Source organism: Nesoenas mayeri, assembly GCF_963082525.1.
Source record: "Nesoenas mayeri genome assembly, chromosome: 1".
NCBI lineage: Eukaryota > Metazoa > Chordata > Aves > Columbiformes > Columbidae > Nesoenas > Nesoenas mayeri.
The window spans coordinates 96,737,004-96,757,026 of record NC_137541.1 but is presented as its reverse complement, the minus strand read 5'-3'; the positions used below and the strand labels follow the sequence as shown (position 1 = coordinate 96,757,026).

Genomic DNA, 20,023 nt, shown 5'->3' with positions numbered 1-20,023 from the left:
ATAATACAGATAAGGTAATGTGTTTTGCTTGAATACATATTTAAGTAAAAAAACCGCCATGTCTTATTGCAGTGAAGCAAACCCCATAGATTTGTATATTTAAGCAATAAACATAGTTAGCTCTGTACATCTTTTACTCATACTGTTTTCTTGCCTACAGTAATTTATCCGCAATACTTATTACTGTGTTAGTTCTAAAGGAGAAGACATTTAAGTTACAGCAAACCATGGATTTTATGTGAAATTATTTCACAAAGCAAAAAAAAAAAAACAAAACCAAACCAAAACCTGATCCGTTACCTGAGTTGCAAATTACTACTGGGAATGAATAAAAACAGTTACTATCATCACAGAAAGGAGAAGCAAAACAATTTCAGTCCATATTACACAAAGAGATCAAGTTTTATTAGATAGAGTAACAAAGCCACTTGATGGTACAAAAGATAGGCAGAAAAACATTCTGAGGGTGTGTAAAATAACACTTCATGCAGGTAGTGACTCAGAAAAAACAAACACCCGAATGACTGCTCAATATGAAGTACACAGAGGTAAGAACAAGGATTAAAAGGACAAAAAGCACTGTGTAAAAAAAAAAGGCATTTAGAAAGTCCTACTTAATTGCAAGAGATTGCATGAGGAGGTAGCATCTTAGCCCTTCCTGCTGAGAAGTCTCGGGTAGGTTTGGTCCAATGTCAGGTAGCAGTTGATGTCAAACTCATGCAAACCCCTATTGCAAATGCTAATATCTTGCCAGATATTTGAACTCAGCTTTTGCATATAAAGTGCATCTAAAAAGTGAGGTATATTGATGAAGCTGCATAGTGAACTTTATAAAATCCCTCTTTCTGTTTTAGTCCTGATGCTTGCAGTTTCTCTTACCTTCATAATCATCTGTTATTGCACAGTTCATTTTAAAAATAGAAAAATAAGATTAATATGCAATGGCAAACAACATAAATCTCCTATTTTTTACATAAGCAAAAAACCTTATTGAGAGGAGAAGTAACTATAGAGTTACTAAAATAGGTAAATAAATGATCAGTTGTGAAATTCTAAATCAGCATGACAGAAGCCAAGAACCTGTAATTTTAGGGCAGTCTGAGATTAGGTAAGCAATTGGTTTCATATATGTTTATTTTCAATGTAAGGCATATTTGGCTACACTTAATAAAATATATTTCACTATCACAGACAAAATTGTCCAGGGGCCTAGTTCTGTTATTGTCATCACTGCAGAACCGGAATGAGTGATAAAAATAGTACGTGTTCAAATAAACACCTCTCTTATAAACCATGAAAAATGTTGTGACTACCCTGTTGGTACACGGCTCACAAACAGATGCTCAGCACATAACGGTACAGCTGCTTCTAGATCTCTAATGTTAATGATGTATTGGTGTATATATAAAAATCATGTCAGATAGGATTGTCAATACAATAGCTTTGATATATCAAACATTTTTAAACTGATCCTGTTGTATTTTTAAAACAAACTATGAAACAGACAAGTCAGTTTCACAGTGATATAAAATCCTGAGAACTGCGGTTGCAAGCACTGCAGAATATCTTTACAATTATAAGAAAGATATCAAATAATTCATGCAGCTACAGACATATTTCTTCTTGTTGTTCATACATAATATAGGATTAAGTTCTTAGGACTTTCAATATTGCCAACTGTTGCAAAATCTAAGCACTTGCAAGTAAATTATACATAAACCATAGTTCTTCAGAGATTTCATCCAGGTCTGCCTGCTCTCTTTTCTCTGAAAAGGCCTTGAAACCCTGATGATGTTGAGAGCACTTTTGTTACTGGGTCTTTAAAACATCCCTGGTTTGTTAACTGGACCTTTATGGGATCCAGGATGTTCAAACCAGGACACATTTAATGCAGACAAAGCATTTTCAGCTTTTCACAGTTAAGAAGCTGAGAATGAAATGCTATTTGTTCCAGCCCCTTTACTTTGACAGTGTAATGGAGGATTAATTTTTGTGTTGAGTTCTATCACATCTTTGACAAAATCCTTGTTTCCTATGAAGTCTCCAGCAATGATGTTAATACATTCTTTTTTTGGTCCTGGATACTGCTGCTTTATCCAGATTTTCAAGCATGGAAGACCCCGGAGTGTCATTTTCTTCAATGATCCAAATGGATGTAGGAGAATATACCTTAAATTTTCAGTAAGGTTAATCCCCGCTACAAAGAATTTTTCTGAAACAAAAATCAGAAAGTGATACATTAAATATTCCTTTGAGGAGAACAGAAGCTGCTCAGCACCGCATTAACTCCAGATCTCCTTCCTCTAGGATTCATTAAAATATCAACTTTATAATATTTCTTTGTTTCCTATCCCTAGAATTGTTTCAGTAGACTGTCTCCCCTTCTTGCAACTGCATACTGTAGTATAATAAAGGGTTACTGACCCAAGCTTGGTTATTGAACCGTTAACTTTTAGCTAAATTTATCTGGATAATTCATTGCAGACTAAAGGTTCTTCACTGGCTAGTTCTCCTTTGTAAATTATGTTTTTTTCTGCTTCCAAATGCTTAGCCCTCCTCCAGGACAGATAGGAACTCAGGGTGCACCTGCACAAGCATTTTCCTTTGGCTGTGGAGTCTGCATTTGAAGCATTTCTCCTCTGCATCACCTCATGTGTACACATCACAGAGCTGCCGCAGAGGTTATAAACTGAATTTCATACAAACCTAGAATCATAGCATAGTTTGTCTTGGAAGGGACCTTCAAAGGCCATCTAGCCCAACCCCCTGCACTGAGCAGGGACATCTTCAACTAGATCAGGTTGCTCAAAGCCTCGTCCAGCCTGGCCTGGAATGTCTCCAGGGATGGGGCATCTACCACCTCTATGGGCAACCTGGGACAGTGTTTCACTGCCCTCAGTGTAAAAAATTTCTTCTTCACATCTAGCCTGCATCTCCCCTTTTTTAGTTTAAAACCATTACCCCTTGTCCTGTCACAACAGGCCCTGCTAAAAAGTCTGTCTCCATCTTTCTTACAGGCCCCTTTTCAGCTCAGACTACACCAGTGTGCTTGAGCACTGCTGCTTCCTAAGGTAGCTACAGCCTCACGCACCATTCTTGTAGGAGTTTCTTTTCACAACAAGGGTTAGTATAATGCATTTCCCTCATCATCAGCACTGCCTAAAGCAGCAAGCACAGGACTGAGGTAGTAGACTCCCACCTGTGAGAAGGGCACAACAGCACCAGCTACCTCTTTGTGCTGAGGGCTTCTTTCCATGGGATTGCGCAAGTGAAGTGGCTGCCACAATTTATGTAGCCTGTGCATGTACATACACCGATGCGTGTATTTGCAGCACCGAAGATGAACGTTGCACTCGCCCGTGAGTGGGGCAGGACACTCAGCAACGTGGGCACATCTTGTGCACACAGCGTGCACAAAGTGGTTATATCCCTTAATGCCATGAACACCCAACTACCTATCTGTTTTTCACTGCTGTACATGCCCCTTGTTTCCCCCGAGCGACCCATCGTGCCTACCTGGACGGCCCATCCGCTTCATGCGCTCCAAATAGTGGATAAGAGCACGAGTGGTCGTTTTGTTTCCCCACCAGTATGGGATGATGGGCCACAGCTCACAGTGCTTCTCCACTTCCACGCCCTCTTCGTACGAGACTATAACCTGATGGCCACGTTGCCACATGGTCCGCAGCGTCGGCACCACCTATAAGAAAGCGTGCCCGGGTTGGAGTCAACAACACAGCAGGGTCCCCAAAGTTCAAAGACTGACATGCGACATCGCCTTGGGAAAGGCACAGATTCAGTTCAAATAAAGCTTTTAAACATGCAACCCAGTAGGACGTAGGCTGGGTTACAAGCTGCAGGGGCAACAGGAGCCTGGAAACCTTGGTAGATTTCTCCTTTCCTCAGTTCAACCATGGTGAAGCACATAATTCAAAGTTTTACACCCGTGTAACAAGAAACCAACCCTATGTTGGCCTTCTTGCACATACCGCCGGTGAAAATTTGTTGGTAGAGGAAGACACAGGCCATTTGGTGAAGGAGGTAGGAGTGGGGCAGAGCCCTACACCAGGGGTATCAAATTCATTTTCACTGGCATCACATCAGCCTGGCGGTTGCCTTCAAAGGGCCGAATGTAATTTTAGGATTGTATAAATGTAGGAGCAGTTACATTTACAGTGTAGTTACATTTACACTGTAGTTACACTGACACCCCTGCCCTACACCCAGCAGTAGGAACACGGACACAGATAAGCAGGAATGCTTTTGGCAAATGCCTCACATTGGTCTAAATTTGTAACTGTAGCCATCAAAGAAAATTTAACTGCTTAAACGCTCAATGCAAGCCTTCAAGATGTATGTTAATTCTGATTCACCTAAGTGGAAAGTTTCTAAAATTGGGGTGCCCAAGACATTTTGAATTGAGAGAGGGGAAGACTTGAGTCAGAAACATCAGACAGACAGGCTGAAACAGGCCTGTTAAATCTTAGTGTTTCAATATGAAATGACATTTTCCTACCCTCAAAAGTTAGCATCAGACAGATTTGAGGCCCTCTGACTAGTTTTATTTGCAAAACCAACATATTTATCAGGTATTTTTAAAACTAATGTTGTGGTTAAAAGCTATGTGTTGCTTGTGAAAAGAAAATGGTGGCTTTTTGATGTTCCAATTAACTTTTTAATTAAAATAAAAGCCAAAGGCAGTTGAAAATGGTTTATGTAAATCTTTGAAGAAAGCAAAGAATTGAATGATCATGGGAATCCCTCTTACTTATCTGAGAAAAAGAGTGCAAGCCCCAATTAGGTCAGAAAATACTGCAAAATTAAGACACAAACTACTCAAACTACAAAAATCTATGGTTGGCAGAAGCCTTTGCTTCACTCGAGCTGCCTTTCTAAAGCTGGTATCTCTTTAAAAAAAAAAACAAAAAACCAGTATGTGGGATAGGAGCCAAAAAAAATGTATCCAAAAATGTGTACATGAGCACAGGTGCTTATTTTGCAAACAAAGCAGAAATAAAACTGTAGATGTCTAACAAGGGATTTTTAAACTCTAGTAATCCAGATCAAAGGAAGGTACCTTGAATAGTTAAGGCAATTAAAATTTTAAATGCAATGTAATGCTGTCATGCTGTGGCATGGGCAGTACTACATACAGATCCCTATTGAGCATTTGCTTCATAAATACTTTGCCACTTACTTTTGTACAATGACAGAGCTGCAGTCTTGAAAGACAGTTAATATGAGATTATTTTAGAATAAGTGAGCGTACATTTGGTTATTTGGTGTTAAATCTGAATCTATGATCCTGAAAAGCCCCACAGCTACCAAACCTGAAATGATATCACTTGCAAAAATGGTGAGATCTGTTGTGCTGGTCACAGACCCCATAGAATCCAAGTCTTCCTGCTTGAGGGAAGTACTTGGCTTCTTTTTTCTTGAGTGCCTTTCCTCCCTCCCCCTGGACACCACTCAGAAATGTTTTTCTTTCATCAGTCAGGTGATCTCAAACCATTCATTTATCACCTTTGTTCACCAAACTATCAGCAGCAGCTTGCCCCTTTTGCAATTAATAACGTTTTTTCTTTTTAAGAGCTGGCCATGTGTCTGAAGGCAAATTTGACCATCTTCTCCAGTGTCATTCTGCTCATCCAGGACTTACGACTTACACACCCTAGTTATTTGCGGAAACAATAAAAGTGTTACTCAAGTCTTCTGTTATTTAGCTGAGACCTGGATCTTCACGATTCTCTAGTTTTGCTGAGAATTGTTCTATTTTAACTCTACTGTACAAAATGCTTTGAAATGGTAATACTCACACACTACTGATACAACAGCTTCAAAGGCTGAATTCCAATCGCAAACAGGGTCATCATCATCCTGCACCCCTCACATCTCCAGAGAAAACCCTCTGTTCCTGTGCATCTTTGAAATGTTAATTTTTTAACTGGTAAAAGATCTCACACCTTGTAAATAAAAAAAGAGGAAGCTAAACAATCTCAACTTCTACAATTTAGCAATCACATTATTTCTGATTATTTAAATTAAGGCTTTTCTGGAGGTTTGAGTGAGTGAAAGCATACTAGGCTAATCTGAAGGTCAGCTCCAGCTCATGTTCAGGAAAGAAAGTCATTGCCACCAGAAATGCACTGAGGGCAAAGATGCTATTAAGAGGGACCTCAACAGGCTGGAGACATGGGCTGACAGAAACTTCACAAAGATCAACAAAGGCAAAATCCTGCACCTGGATGGACTAACCCTACGCATGATGACAGACCAGGGGTAGGTGGGTAGGAATCTTCTTTGCAGCAAAGGACCTGGGGGTCCTAGTGGACACATGAGCTATCAATGTGCCCTTGTGGCAAAGGTCAACTGCAAACTGGCCGGTATTTGTAAAGGCATGGACGGCAGGTCAAGAGAAGGGGTTATTCCCTTTTCTTTGGCACTTGTGGGACTGCATCTTAAGTACTGTGTCTAGCTGGGGCTTCTCCACTACGAAACAAAAGTCGTTGACATGCTGTAGTGAGTCCAGCAGCATGCAACCAGAGTGAGCAGAGGCTGGAGTGACGCTCAAGGACAGACTGAGAGAGCTGGGTCTGTTCAGCATGAGGAAGAGAAGATTATGGACAGATCTTACTGCTGTCTGCAAATACCTAATGGACAGATGTAGTGGAGACTCCTCAGATACGCACAGCAAAAGGATGAAGGTCAGCAGACACAAGTTACAGCAAAAGAGATTCTGACCAGATAGATACAAGGAAAACATGTTTACTGTGAGAGTGGTCAAATTTTGGACCAGGTTGCACAAAAAGTTTGTGGAATCTCCATCCTGAAAGTTGTTCAAGAGTGGATGGGACACAGCTAAATGTAATTTTGAGACTAGTCCTGCTTTGCATGACAGGTTTGGACCAGATGACCTCCAGAGGTCACTTGCAACCTAAATTATGACAAATATAATAAAAAATAATTTCTAGTTATTGCTGTGAAAAGGCAGAAAATTGATTCTTTAAATTCTATGAATATGGTATGGACTATATTTATAACAGACACACCTTTTTTTTTTAACCACAACTCAGATGGCACAGTGCATGACAGTTGTGTCCATTCTATTGTCCTACAACTCAACAGACATGACAGTCAAATTTCATTCCCTCCTCCACAATGTGAGATGTAGATTGACTTTTTCTCCTCAATTTTGTTAGGTAATGACCTATCTCTGATGCAGAAAATGTTACTTTTTCCAGGTTAAAAATACAGTGAAAGTAGAACATATCTAAAAATTTGGAATCAGAGATCTCAACATAATATATCACTCTTAAAAAAAGAAAGATAAAAAAACAATGTCATACTTACATTTCTGGGACACAGTTTACACTGGAAAATCTCTTTTATACAGGCAGTCAGATGACAATGAAGTCTCCTGGTTAATCCATCAAAGTTCCTGCAGGCTAAGATAACAACTTCCTGAGGATGAGTTTCCAACCACCTTAACACTTCCCACAGAACATCCTACAAGAGAGAGTCACCACAACTTAGAAAACCATCTATGCTATGGAGGGAAAAGGAGATAAAACAAAAAAACTGATGGTGGGCTAGACTCACATTCAAAATAATAAAAATCAGAGTAGGTTTCTATCTGATAAGGTGGTCCATAGAGATGCATCCCAGGAAAATTTGCTTTCTGCAGGTCTGTGCTGATTTGCTTTGCATGTACACTATACTTAAAAGCTCTATATTTTAATAATATCCACTAATCTCTTGCTGCCTAGAGGCAGGTTAGCAGTAAACCCCTCTATACACAAGCTTCTTTAAGGACAAACAACATGTTAGTGGCAAACTCAAAAACGGGGAAAAGCTCTGTGCTTGCTAAAACATGACAGGACCCATTTTCCCCATTTGTTATAAACAATGACAACTTCTTGAAGACCACTTGTAATTAGCAGGGTAGTCAGGCACTACACCTAACCATTTACATGAGCATGCCAGTCACCATGAAATCTCAAAATGTGAAAGGTTCAGATTCATGAGCATAAACATGAAGTTTAGCCAGTTAGCCTACAAATGAAAAGCTGGATTACGTGGCTGTGCCTGGCTATGCAGATCCCAGCAAATGGAAAGAAGATCTAAACCACTTCACAGTGAAAAAGCACAGGCAAAGGGCAACACACAGTAGTTTCTTCACACTAGCTGACAGTAATTTCACCATGGGATCCAGATTTGAGTCTCTCTGTCTTGCAGTGAAATACTTTTTCCTCAAAAAAATCGTTTCTGTGATTTGACTAGGCTTTTAGTATCCTCATTAATAACTTCTCTCCTTTCTGGAGAAACAGGATTGCCCTAGGTAGCATCCTGAGACAACACAAGATAAACCCCAGAAACATCAGGCACTTGGTAGGGGGTAGGCAGTGGAGAGCAGGCACAGCAACTCCCATTTGGAGATTAGGAATTGACTGATGCTGAATATTACTTGCAGACGCTGAAACTAACCTCCAGCCCAATAACCAGCCTGTAGTTTGGCTTTCTCTAGTTTGAAGTCCTCACATTAGAGAAACAAATAAGCTAACCAGAAAACCTTGGGCCAGCATTTTCAGATTATAATGTCTCTTTAATAAAAGAAACAGCGCTAGTTTTATAGCCACCCCAACAGGAACAAAGGACAATACCTGTACAGTAACAGTTGTGTAAACCATATGCACAAAGTACAAATTCATAGATGGATCATCAGCCTTGTGGGCAATCCTGAAATCCAGATATCTAACTCCAGCCTCAAGCTGCTCTGTCACAGTCAGTACCTGAAAGATGAAACAGAAGACAAAGGTGCTGAGAGCTTGGAACCAACTTGTTCCTTTAGTTTAGAAAGCTGGAAATGAGTACAAGGTTAGCCCTATGACATTTTTCACAGGTCTTTCATATCTTTAAAATGGAACTACATGGCTGCAAGTCACACTTAGAAGTATTTTACTCTCTGACAAGAGGGATCCCCATTTTCCTGTGGCATATACTGCAGGTATGGACTAGATTAGTTTCAGACCTCTGCCCCTGCTGCGTTCTGAAAGTTAAAGATCTATTAACCTGTGCATAAATATACGATCACTCTTCACAAGACTATCTGTATGAACAAAAATTGCAGGATCAGCACCTTAGAAACACTGTATTGATTTTATTAGATCAAAGACTTTAGCATGGTTGTCTCTGTGGAGCTCAGTCATCCCCAGCAGAAGGAAAAACAAAACCAGAAAAAAAGTACCAGCTATTGTTCTTTTTTTCAGGATAAAGTATATTTAGAAGTTTGAATTAACCTGTAGAAGTCTCACAAAAAGGAGGTCCTTCTCTGTTTTCCCTTTTCCTTGGACCTCTTCTACTGGATTTGAGGGCTGAATGGAACAGGTGATAAAGTGGAATTTCTGGGGCAAAAAGTCCCAAATGATATGTCTCTTATCTATATAAAGGCTCTCTTTGCAAAAGAAAATAGAATCAATTTAATTAACTGCATTTAAACACTAATTTGTCTCAGATAAACCTGCTATGGACAACACTATTAAGTTTCAGATAGAACACACTGTACTGATTTAAGTCAGAAAGGATTCAACAAATGCAAAATCAACAGAAGGTGTTGCGTCTGAATAACCACATTTGTAGCTTCAGTGACAAGACAGAGCCTCAACACACGGCAGAATGCTCACCTTGCCTAGCTTCAACCATCCAACTTCATGTTCTTAGGACAGGAATATACTCCCCTGGGCTGTACCTGAGCTGCAGGGCTGGTGAGCAGCCCAGCCCTACGTGCCCCAGGGTGCGGGCACTGCGGTGGCTTGGGCCACCAGCCCCCTCCGGGCCTGCTTGGTCCATACCAGGATGAAGCAGTGGAAGGACTGATCCATGCCCAAGTTCCACCTTCGCCTGGAGTGCACAGAGATGGGGATGCATATGGCTGTGGGTCATGTATAACCTTTGTAGCCAGAAAAAGCACCAGATGAAATAGACACTCTGATCTGCCCTTTGGATTAACTTCTCTCTTTCCATTGACTGCATGGGAAAACTAGACAAATTAGACTCCCTAATTAGTCACCTGGATTTGGATACTGAATTAGATAGCATGAATGCTGCCAACAGGGGTAGAACTTGAGAGGAAGCCTTGGGGAGCAATGCTGCTCAGTGCTGCAACCTCACACCAGAGTGGGAGTTACATATCTGATGTCAGTCATTGCACAGGAAAGATTTGGGCTTCTAGACTGACACGCGTAACAGCCAGGGCTCAAGCCAGGCACTGCCTCCAAGGCAATGGGCCATCCAGGAACCTATGGGTCCTACCATCAGTAGGACTCCTCGGTGTCTGTTCTGGATACCCACATATGGTGTCACCTCCTCCCAAAGAGAACTCAAGCACTGCAGAGCTAAGGAGGGGCAGGACCGCAGCTGTGCCTCTTTCCCATCAGCACTTCGCACTCATCGCGCTGGGTTTAGACCAGAAGATGACCATAATGATGTAAGGATCTTGCTTGTTACCAACAGGGTCACCTCACTGCCCAGCAGCCCACAAATTAGGAGGTATCTACATCTTTCATTGGCTAAAGTCCCAACGCAAAAAGCAGCTCCAGACAAGGCGCTGTGCTGGGTACCTTTCCACATCAACTCATCACCACCCTTACATATTTGGTATCTAGTAGCATCCAAGACTACAGTTGGCCAGGGCTGCTCAAACACAAAAGAAGCCTAGGCATAATTATTGCCATTTATCACTTATTCAGTTTTAGTTCCCCAATAATGAACTACTCCTTCAGTAAGAACAAAAGTGAAAATATTTTTGGTACCTCTTTGATGCTTGGAAAGTCTGTTTTTTAGAAAAATCTTCAAAAGCTCTAGCTTAAATCATGATCCCCAATTTTGTCTTTGTCTTTTGTCTTGTGAGGAACAAAGAGATAACCATTAGCTTAATATTTAGACATTTAAAAAAATAACATTAACATTATGTGAGGGACCACACCTTCATTCTCTTAATCTTTATAGAAAAAAAATCCCCTTCAACAAGATTTTTGTCTCTGCTGGTGGGTGACATATGTACACAATACAGATGGGGAAAACAACTGACATCTTGCACAACAGTGATAGTAAAAATGGCAAGCATTACCTTCTGAACAAAGTATAGGAGAAAAATCTCTTTTGATTATCATAATATTAAGTGTTATTTGTAACAACAATAAACATATGAAAAAGAAGATGAGTTTCTAGTATCAAGTGGTCAGCTTTAAGTATCACCTTTGTCTGTGTATCATCCCTGCCTCACATACATGCTTTTTCCCCACAAAAGAAGATTTAATATGTATTGGCATCTATCTCATACTGCAATGTGCTGCTTGTGGATGTGACAGAGTTAATTTTCTTCACAGTAGCTAGTATGGTGCTGTGGTTTTGATTTGTGCTGAGAAAAGTGTTGATAACACAGGGATGCTTTAGCTGTTGCTGAGCAGGGTGTTCACAGAGTCAAGGCTTTTTCTGCTTTTCACACTACCCCACTGGTGAGGAGGCTGGGAGTACAAAAAGAATTGGGAGGGGAAGAAGAAGGAGAAAGTAGGAATGTTTGGAGGGATGGTGTTTGTCTTCCCAAGTAAACTGTTACACATGATGGAGCCCGGCTTTCTTGGAGATGGCTGAACACCTGCCTGCCCATGGGAAGTAGTGAATGAATCCTTGTTTTGCTTTGTTTGCATGTGTGGCTTTTCCTTTGCCTATTGAACTGTCTTTATCTCAGCCAACAACTTTTCTTACTTTCATCCTTCTGATTCTCTCCCCATTTCCACTGGGGAAATGAGTGAGCAGCTGCGTGGGGTTGAGTTGCTGGCTGGGGTTAAAACAGGACACCTAAGCACAGTATGTCATCAGAGCACAGATTTCTGGGCAACAGGCTATTCCTTCATTGTGCACAGAGGGTGTGACTGCTCTCAGCACAGCAGCACAAGCTTGAGCTTTGCCCAGGCCTGATGAAAACACCAGACAACACTTACCTGAGTTGTAGACCACTTCATGATAATGGGATGCACAATGCAGGGCATACATTTGTTTAAAAGCTTCACCACCTTGGATTCATTGCCACTAACAGCAGAACTTTTATCCAAGCAGTAGGTCATAGTGTCGTGACTCCCTGTGGAATATAAAAATAAATGTACAGAAAATGTCACTCGTTAACTACTTAAGCACCACAATAGATGGCTATATTGTGTGCGCACACCTGACATGCCACCCCATTTCCAAATCACACATCCATATTGCCTGACAGCCTATGTAGTTATGGCAAAAACGTGGGCTCGTCTACACAAGTTGCTCACCTGACATTAATGAGCCTAATGCAAAATCCTCATGAAGGGAAGGCATCGAGACTTTTCAACAGAGTAGTCCCCATCTAAACTACACATCAGTGTCATTTGCCTCAAACCACAATAAAATGGCCTGTTCCAAACAACATCTCTCACTGAAATAATTATCTTAATGTAAAAACCCACTTATGTTCAGGAATAAATAGCTGAAGGTTGAATTTATCTAGAATTTGTCCTATTTTCAGAGCTGTCCAAATGTAGGATTTCATACTCCAATCCCATCATCTCTGCAAAGAAAAATATGGCTGAAAGCAGAAATTAATCTTCTTATGCCTTCAACTGGACCAACTCCTAACTTGACACTTTGAGCACTTATATCTTAAATATCTGGTAAAAATGCCCTCCTGGACTAAACACTCACATCCCCTAAAAAAACAACATAAGAGGTGACTGCTTGAAGATTTCAGAGGCAAATCCAAGTCTAAGTTTACATGTAATAGATGAACGAGATCCACCTTTTACAGACTTCAAAACTTACCTGACTCTTTCCAGCATAGTGAATTACACAGGGGCAGGCTAAGCATCAGAGCCAAGTACAGCCTGCCCAAATATGTGACTTCTTTGAAGACTTAATAAATCTGACACATCTCTTGCATCACATTTAGATGAAATTCTGTTGCAACTCGCAATTTCTTCAGGACAGGCAACCAGTGATTTTGCTAGCTTTTTCTGTTCTATTATTTCTTCTAAGTTTATAAAGCATCAATAAGAAAAGCTAACAACTCAGTGAAGTGACTCACTGGGACCTTTACAAAGCATCTGCAAGGAATTTCCATATCACTTTGGTTTTTAAGCCTTCTGTCAAACAAGTTGTTCACTGGTGCTAGGAACTGCCTTCTTGAATGGTTAGTCTTACTGGTGCCAATGGCAATATTTCTAGTAGCCAAAAAAAGAACTTGAAACAAACGATATTATTTGAAACTGTCAATTATAGTTGAATGTATCACTCAAGTTTTTCACCTTTGAAAAGCAGGTTTCTGTCTATTTTCCTGCTTTAAACACCCAAACCAAGCTCATTGCAGATGAACAACCAATAACGAGGGCATGCGATCAAAGAAGTTTATCTTACAAGATGTAAGAGTTCAACCATTAAATACCCATAGACCAAATCCAAGTCTGACAGAAGTGAACAGGATTCCATCAATGGGTGTCACACCTTTTGATGCTAATCAGCAAATGGGTAGTAACCTTTCATTTTAGGAGTCTCCTTATGATGTCAGTGAGCTAGAGTAATGAAAGGAAGATGGGCCTATCCATGACACAATGCATATGATGCAAAGATAGTGAGCTAGCAACAAACCAGGTAACTTCAGATCTTGAAGCAATATCTGCCCAGCAGCACCGTGCTGAACCTGGTGCAAATGCAACACTAATTGGTGACACTTGGCTCTGACTCCTTGTCACACTTTCGGAATGCACTCTCTTACATTTCTTGCATGCCTTGTTGTCTTCTCCATTCAACATGAGCTTCTACTTCCAAACGGGGCTTCTCCCAGTCATTGCTCCCTCTGAAAACCTGCCAGAGCTGTCTTAACCTGGTTGGCCTTGATCTGCTTTTGTTCTGGCCTGGGCTGGACCAGTTTTGTAGGTCAGCTGAATGGTCACCAAAATCCTCCAAGCTAGCAGCCTGCAATGCTCTGTAAAAGTCCTCCAGTGTTTGCTGAAATGGGCTTGTCTTCAACTGTTCTTTTCTTCCTGCCTGTTCTCCATGCAGCCATAATCACAAGAACAACAAACATTCACGAGAATAACAAGGTCACTGTTAGGAGAAAAGCCAGGAAGTCAAAGGCACACATCAGAGGGTCCTCAGCTTTCTACAATGTACATGAAACACCAATCTGAAAGCTTTTTAGGAACAACATGGCCCTTTTCCACCAGAAAAAGACAATGAACATGCTACTGACTTTTTAAAGGATTTTTGCAAGAGGAAAGAGAGAAGATTAAAAAAAAAAGGGGGGGGGGGAGGAGAGGAAGAGGAGAATATTACCTTCTCTCTTCTCTAATAAGATAGATACTAACTTTCTTCTCTTGATGGTTAAATAAGAAAACTAGAATTTTTTATTAATATCTGTCCTGGGGGTCTTCTGATGTAGGCTTTATCCAAGCAGATGTGCATTTATTTTGAAGTTAACATCAATTTAAATTACATATCCAAGAATTCACCATGAAATATGTTTCTGGGTTTCAATTTTAATCGAAACTCCACATTACATTAGTTCACGAAGGGCAGAAAAAAAAATCCACCACAGTTCTTGAGTCCTCCCAGGGCTCCACTCACTGAAGACAAGACTTGGTTTTTCCCACTATCACTCAATATATCTTTGCCAAAGTTAACCTTCAATCCTGTAGCCTACATAAAGCATTCATCTACACGCTGTGCTGCTTTCCACCCAAACTACCTGCTGCATCTACAGTTGTGAGGGAAAACAGGGGCTAGACTTCTCTTCAGTACCATTTTCATTGTGGAGGCAAGGGGAATCACTCAAGAGCTGAAAGTGCTGCAGTGCCTCCCAAAGTGCCAGTAAAAACAGGCACTCCCATAACTTCTTCAGACAGAAGGAGAAAAAAATAATAATCTATTCAAGGCAGCAGAGAAAAGCAATAATATGACCAAAGAAAGGCTAACAATACACAGGTCTGAATGCAGTACCAATACAGACACCAGTTACAGTGCAGCTGTATTTACCTATAACAGAATAAACCCAGTTTTTGTAGCAGGGTCATGCAAAAAAGTCACATTCTACAATAATAAAAACATATACTAATTAAATGTCTCCATTGTTGGTTTTTTCATACCTTCACAGCCTCTTTTAAACAGTACAAAGAAACAAATAATACAATAAAATGTTATTTCACTCCTTTTGTGACCATTCTGTCATGTAAGAAATGGTAAGAGCAAATTAGGAAAATCTCACCATTGCCCAGATAAGCAAATGTTCATATTATTAACACTGATCTGACCAGATGATGCAAGTGGATCACAAAAAAGTCCCTCTTTCCTTCCCTCAAAAAAAAAAACCCAAAAAAAACCTCACACAACCTTTTTCACACCCAACCACCCCCCAAGAAACCCCAAACATTGCAGACCAAAAGTATTCATATGCACACATATGTCACACAAACCCTCCCCCAAGCCCTTCTCCCACACACTGACCCAAATAATAAAGGTAACCATCCTGAAATGGGACAAACAGGATGTTCCAATGTTTAAATGACATGCTAACAAAACAGCAGAGAACAAAAGTTAATCTTTACCTGGAAGAGCTAAGTTATAGAGGGGAATGTCCCAGAGCTTTTCCGGTAGTTGTGACATCCATTGAGCATTTTCATGGCACATGCGAATGGAGGTTTGCAAAGGGCCTTCCATTAGTGCCTGTTCTAGGACTTCATAGGATATTCTGTGAGGAAAAAAAAAAAAAGAAAAAATAAATAAACCATTGCACATACTGTGGTTGAATTAATGCCACTGCACCTGTGCAGAACAGATTTATACATACTATCAATCTGCAGCCCTTCTCTCAAGTAGTTGCAGAAAAATGTCAAGAGCTTCTCAGCCACAACACACACTGTTTTTGATAACACTGTCTCCCAGCACAATGCCAAGGGAGCTTTCAAGCTTCGAGCTTGTAAACTGACCAACTGAAAGGAAAAATAGAGCCAAGACAAATAGATGCAGCTTTGTTGGTATGGAGAAATGACTATCTGCATTGGCTATTGCAACATCATGAGGAGCAACCTACCTCCTGAGTGAAACAACATCTGTTCCCTGACCCTTTGCAGCCCTGGGACCAGGACAGGGGCTGGGTCTGCCATGCTCAGGTCCCTAGAGAACCCTCAAAGCATCAATTCAGTTGTCACAACAATACCTCTATGAAAAGCCCTGACAAAGATATCGGGTCATGCTGGCTTCTGGGGTCAAAGAGGAAAAATTCCATCTTCTTATTCCCTCTTTTGAGAAGATCTCTTGATGTCTGTTCTTATCACCCTCCTACTGAGCCCATGATCACAAGTACTTCAGTTTGGCCAGACCTTCCAGAAAACTACTCTTCAATTGTTTTTGGATATAAGCCTCTTTGGGATCTTCTCCAAAAATTGTGATGGTCATGCAGGAATGCCAGTGGATGGAAACTAGCTCTGAGAAATCACTAGATTTCTCACTATTTTCATTTTATGTTCTCCTGAATGATGCAGAACACGAACACAAGCTCTCCATGCCTTTTTTTTTTCTCTAGACTTTTCCTGAAGTTCAGGTGATGTTTTAGGGATGAAAGTCTTCTGCCTTCTCACTGTTTTCAAGGCTTTAGCTATTTCTTTCACAGCTGTGTAGTAGCACATTTTCTTTTAGATCATGGCACAGAGATTATCTACATTAATATTCCTTCTTGTTTGCTACAGCAATGGCAGTCAGATATGTATTTGTACAGGTTTTGTGCTCTGCCAAACATCCTCACTGGCCCCTGGTCCCTTTTGCTGTATCTTAGCACATTCGCTCCTGAGATGGCTTTTCCCCAATGTATTCTTCAGGTTGCTTCTGGGACACGGCTGGTTTTTCTGGATTTACGAATGAGACATACTGCTTATATGAAGAACATTTACTTAAACATGGCGCAATAGTTTGTTTGGGGTTTTTTTTGACATAGGGTCATCTCAAAGGCAACTTTAGGAATTGCATTCCTAAGTTTTCTGTACCAACCACACAAAACAGATACAATCTGCTGTTATACCTGCCAATGCACATAGCGCCACTCATCCAGCCTGCCTTCCTGTGCCTGCGGTGTGGTTTTGAACTGGTCTCTCTGAGTACAGCTATCCCAGGTAAGATAAAAATGGGACTGTGTTGTCTGAGGGAAATTCCCAGCCACCTTCGGCACAGTGACACAGGCTGCACGTGTCCGGTGCGTAACCTGTGGCTTTTCTCCTGGTGAAGAGTGGCTGCCTCAGATGTTACCCATATATATGCATAAGGCCATTGTGCAAGCAGGAAAGAAGTGGTTTAAACCCTCTCTTGCTCCCTTTCTCTCCTTACGAAAAAAAAAAAATGAGCCTAGTGCAGAGCGCAGTGGAAAAACTCCCATAGATTTATTTAAGGAAAATGAGAAGAGGTGCAGATCTTTTCATCCTGAAAAGCAAACGGCCTCTATATGCCACATCTAGTATTCTTATTCTTGGAAAGAACTTCAGAGCTTATGCAGATCAACTCATCCATCCTCTATCTCTGAAATGTCACATGCTGAGCTTCTGTCTCCTGCAGACCCCTTGCTCTGCCAATGGAGGTCTGCAGCTAATCTCGTCCCTTTTTGCTGGGTTTTGTGCTTCCTCAGACTTCACACCACTGGTCCCCCAGTGTCACTCTGCTCCAGTTCACATAGCATGTAGCATCAGCATGGACGGGGGCTGCAGAAGCTTAAAACAGCGTTGCTATTCAGTAGTTGTAAAAGATTGGATAGTATTTCTCATTTCCCAGCAATGAAGCTGTCAGAAGCTGCAAGGATACAACACTGCAGCATTTGGCAGCACTTGTGCGGGTCCTGTACACAGACTAGAAACCTAATGACAAGCATTGCTTTTTCTCTTTTCCTTAGGATCCGCAGCTCCCTTTCAAGAGTCTGCAGGGCTGTTTAATTCCTCTGTTTCCCAAAGCCACTCACAACCCCCTGAGTGGGCACAAAGCCCCTCTGGTGAGCAGCTGGGCCCCTGTAAGCCCTGCTTGCCAGCTACATCTCAGCCCAGCACAAGCTTCTTTGCAAGGACAGCACTCCCAGGACACATCCAAGGGTGCAGGTTTACCTACTCCCACCCTCTCCTCCTGCCACATCCTCTCACCACCTCACTTGGGCTAACACGGGAACAGTCTCCCAGCTACAGAAAAATAGCAGTTTTGCTGCTGTGCTAGTCCCTTACACCAGTTCACCACCAAGTCAGGACAGCCCAGTGCTGGTCCAAGCTGAGGAGGCCCCTGGAGCGGCAGCAAGCCCTGCAGTGCGCTTTGCTGGGCTGTACAACAGACCCCTCAGTGTTGCTTGGCCAAAACCCACAGGCAGCAGGTTCTCAGCCTGGCACCAGCTGCCATCAATGTCATAGGTTCTGCAAGATCAGGACACTTCACAAGGAGGGTCCTGCTGAGCCTGGGGAAGGCCAGCGGAGAGCAGAAACAGCAAGACCAAACCATGCTGTGGTCCTGCAAACACAGACATATGAGAGTCCCATCTTCATCTCTTCTTCTACCCACCTTCCTCCACAGCACCCTGAGGCTGGGGATGGCAGCCACTGCTGCTGCACAGCAGGAACGGTAAGGCCATGGCTGTCTGCTGTGCAAGTGCTGTGCAGAAACAAGTGGACCAGATTTTAGCTCGATCCTTTGCACAGTGCAAGCCCTGGTTGTTCACACCACCACCGCCAAACTCAGCCGCTACCTTGTGTTTGAGATGTAGAGTATCCTTTAGGGAGAAACCCAGGCTTGCCTGGAGGAATGAGATTACAACTGTTACCTACTGCCTCTCATGGCTAAATCCCAAACTCCTCAAAGGAGAACTGCATCTTTATTCCTTTTTTCAGACAGGCAAGTCCACCCTACACACATTTTTATGTGATTAACTACCCTCGCTCTCCTTGTTAATGCCAGCTTTCTGATCTGACCTTGGGCAGCCTGAGCACAGGCAGCAGGTACATTCTGAGGACTCTATCGGGACACAAACAATAAATAAGCAATAAAACATGCCAGGACACGATGAGAGCGCTGGGTGGGATCCCAACCAGGGTTATGCCCAAAGTACACCTCACACACACAGCCTCGCCAGCCGAGAGGGCTGGGTGACAGCCAACCACCATGCAGTTACAGGAAGGAGGCATAATTAATGAGTGTTTGATGATGACATTAATTAAAACATTTGCTGCAGCCGACCCAGAAGCTAACAAGCATTCACGGGAATTACAGGAAATCTTTTGACGAGAGCTACCCCGGCTGCCACAGCCAGGACCCAGCCCCAGCCCCGCCGGCGACAGGGGCCGCGCCCCGGGAGAAGGGCTCCGCGCCCCCCACCCTGATGAGACCCCGCGGCCCGGATCCACGCCCCCAACCCGCTGCCGTACCCTGCGGGGTAGACAGAATCCTCCCTCCCCGCTTTTTAAAGTCGAGTTACTTACCCCAACGGAGGATTTAGGTTTCCATCTCAGCTCCTCCAGGGAGACTCGCACACCCCCGGCTCCCCCTCCCCGGGTCACCAGGCGCTGCCCTTGCCCGCCCCGCCCCGATCGGGTCAAGTGACCGCAGGTTTGAGGAAGACGAAGGAGGGGCGAGAGAGACGAGGAAGAAGAGGGTGGAGGTGGCTGTGGCTCCGGCTCCGTGGCGCTGCCTGCGCGGCGCAGGTGGGACGCTCAGTGGGCTGAAGGTGTAGTGCTTTGGGGGGAGCCCGTGGATAGCGGACAGGAAAGAGTGCCAAGGGGACACCATGTCATAGCACGTAGCCGTCATTCAACTGCATTTAAAATCTATTAATACAAAAAAACCCACAACTTTACACACACACACACACACATATATATATATAACTACCCTAATTGCCTGTTTTGTCCAACAGAATTTTCATTTCTTCGGTTTGCAGAGCTAATACCCAAGTCATTAATTGTTTCTCCTCGTTTGCTTGTACAGCACCCGT

The 20,023-nt window shown here is 42.3% G+C and overlaps 1 protein-coding gene across 1 annotated transcript; it reads right to left on the bottom strand.

Moving 5' to 3' along the window:
• Positions 1-126: 126 nt before the first annotated feature.
• Positions 127-19,596, bottom strand: PLCXD1 (phosphatidylinositol specific phospholipase C X domain containing 1). Its single transcript, XM_080352970.1, is given in 8 exon segments — positions 127-1,960; positions 1,962-2,212; positions 3,517-3,700; positions 7,351-7,506; positions 8,661-8,789; positions 12,000-12,136; positions 15,624-15,766; positions 19,512-19,596. Coding segments are annotated over 7 exon segments (1,044 nt in total). The 5' UTR covers positions 15,736-15,766; positions 19,512-19,596; the 3' UTR covers positions 127-1,885.
• Between the last annotated feature and the right edge of the window lie 427 nt (positions 19,597-20,023).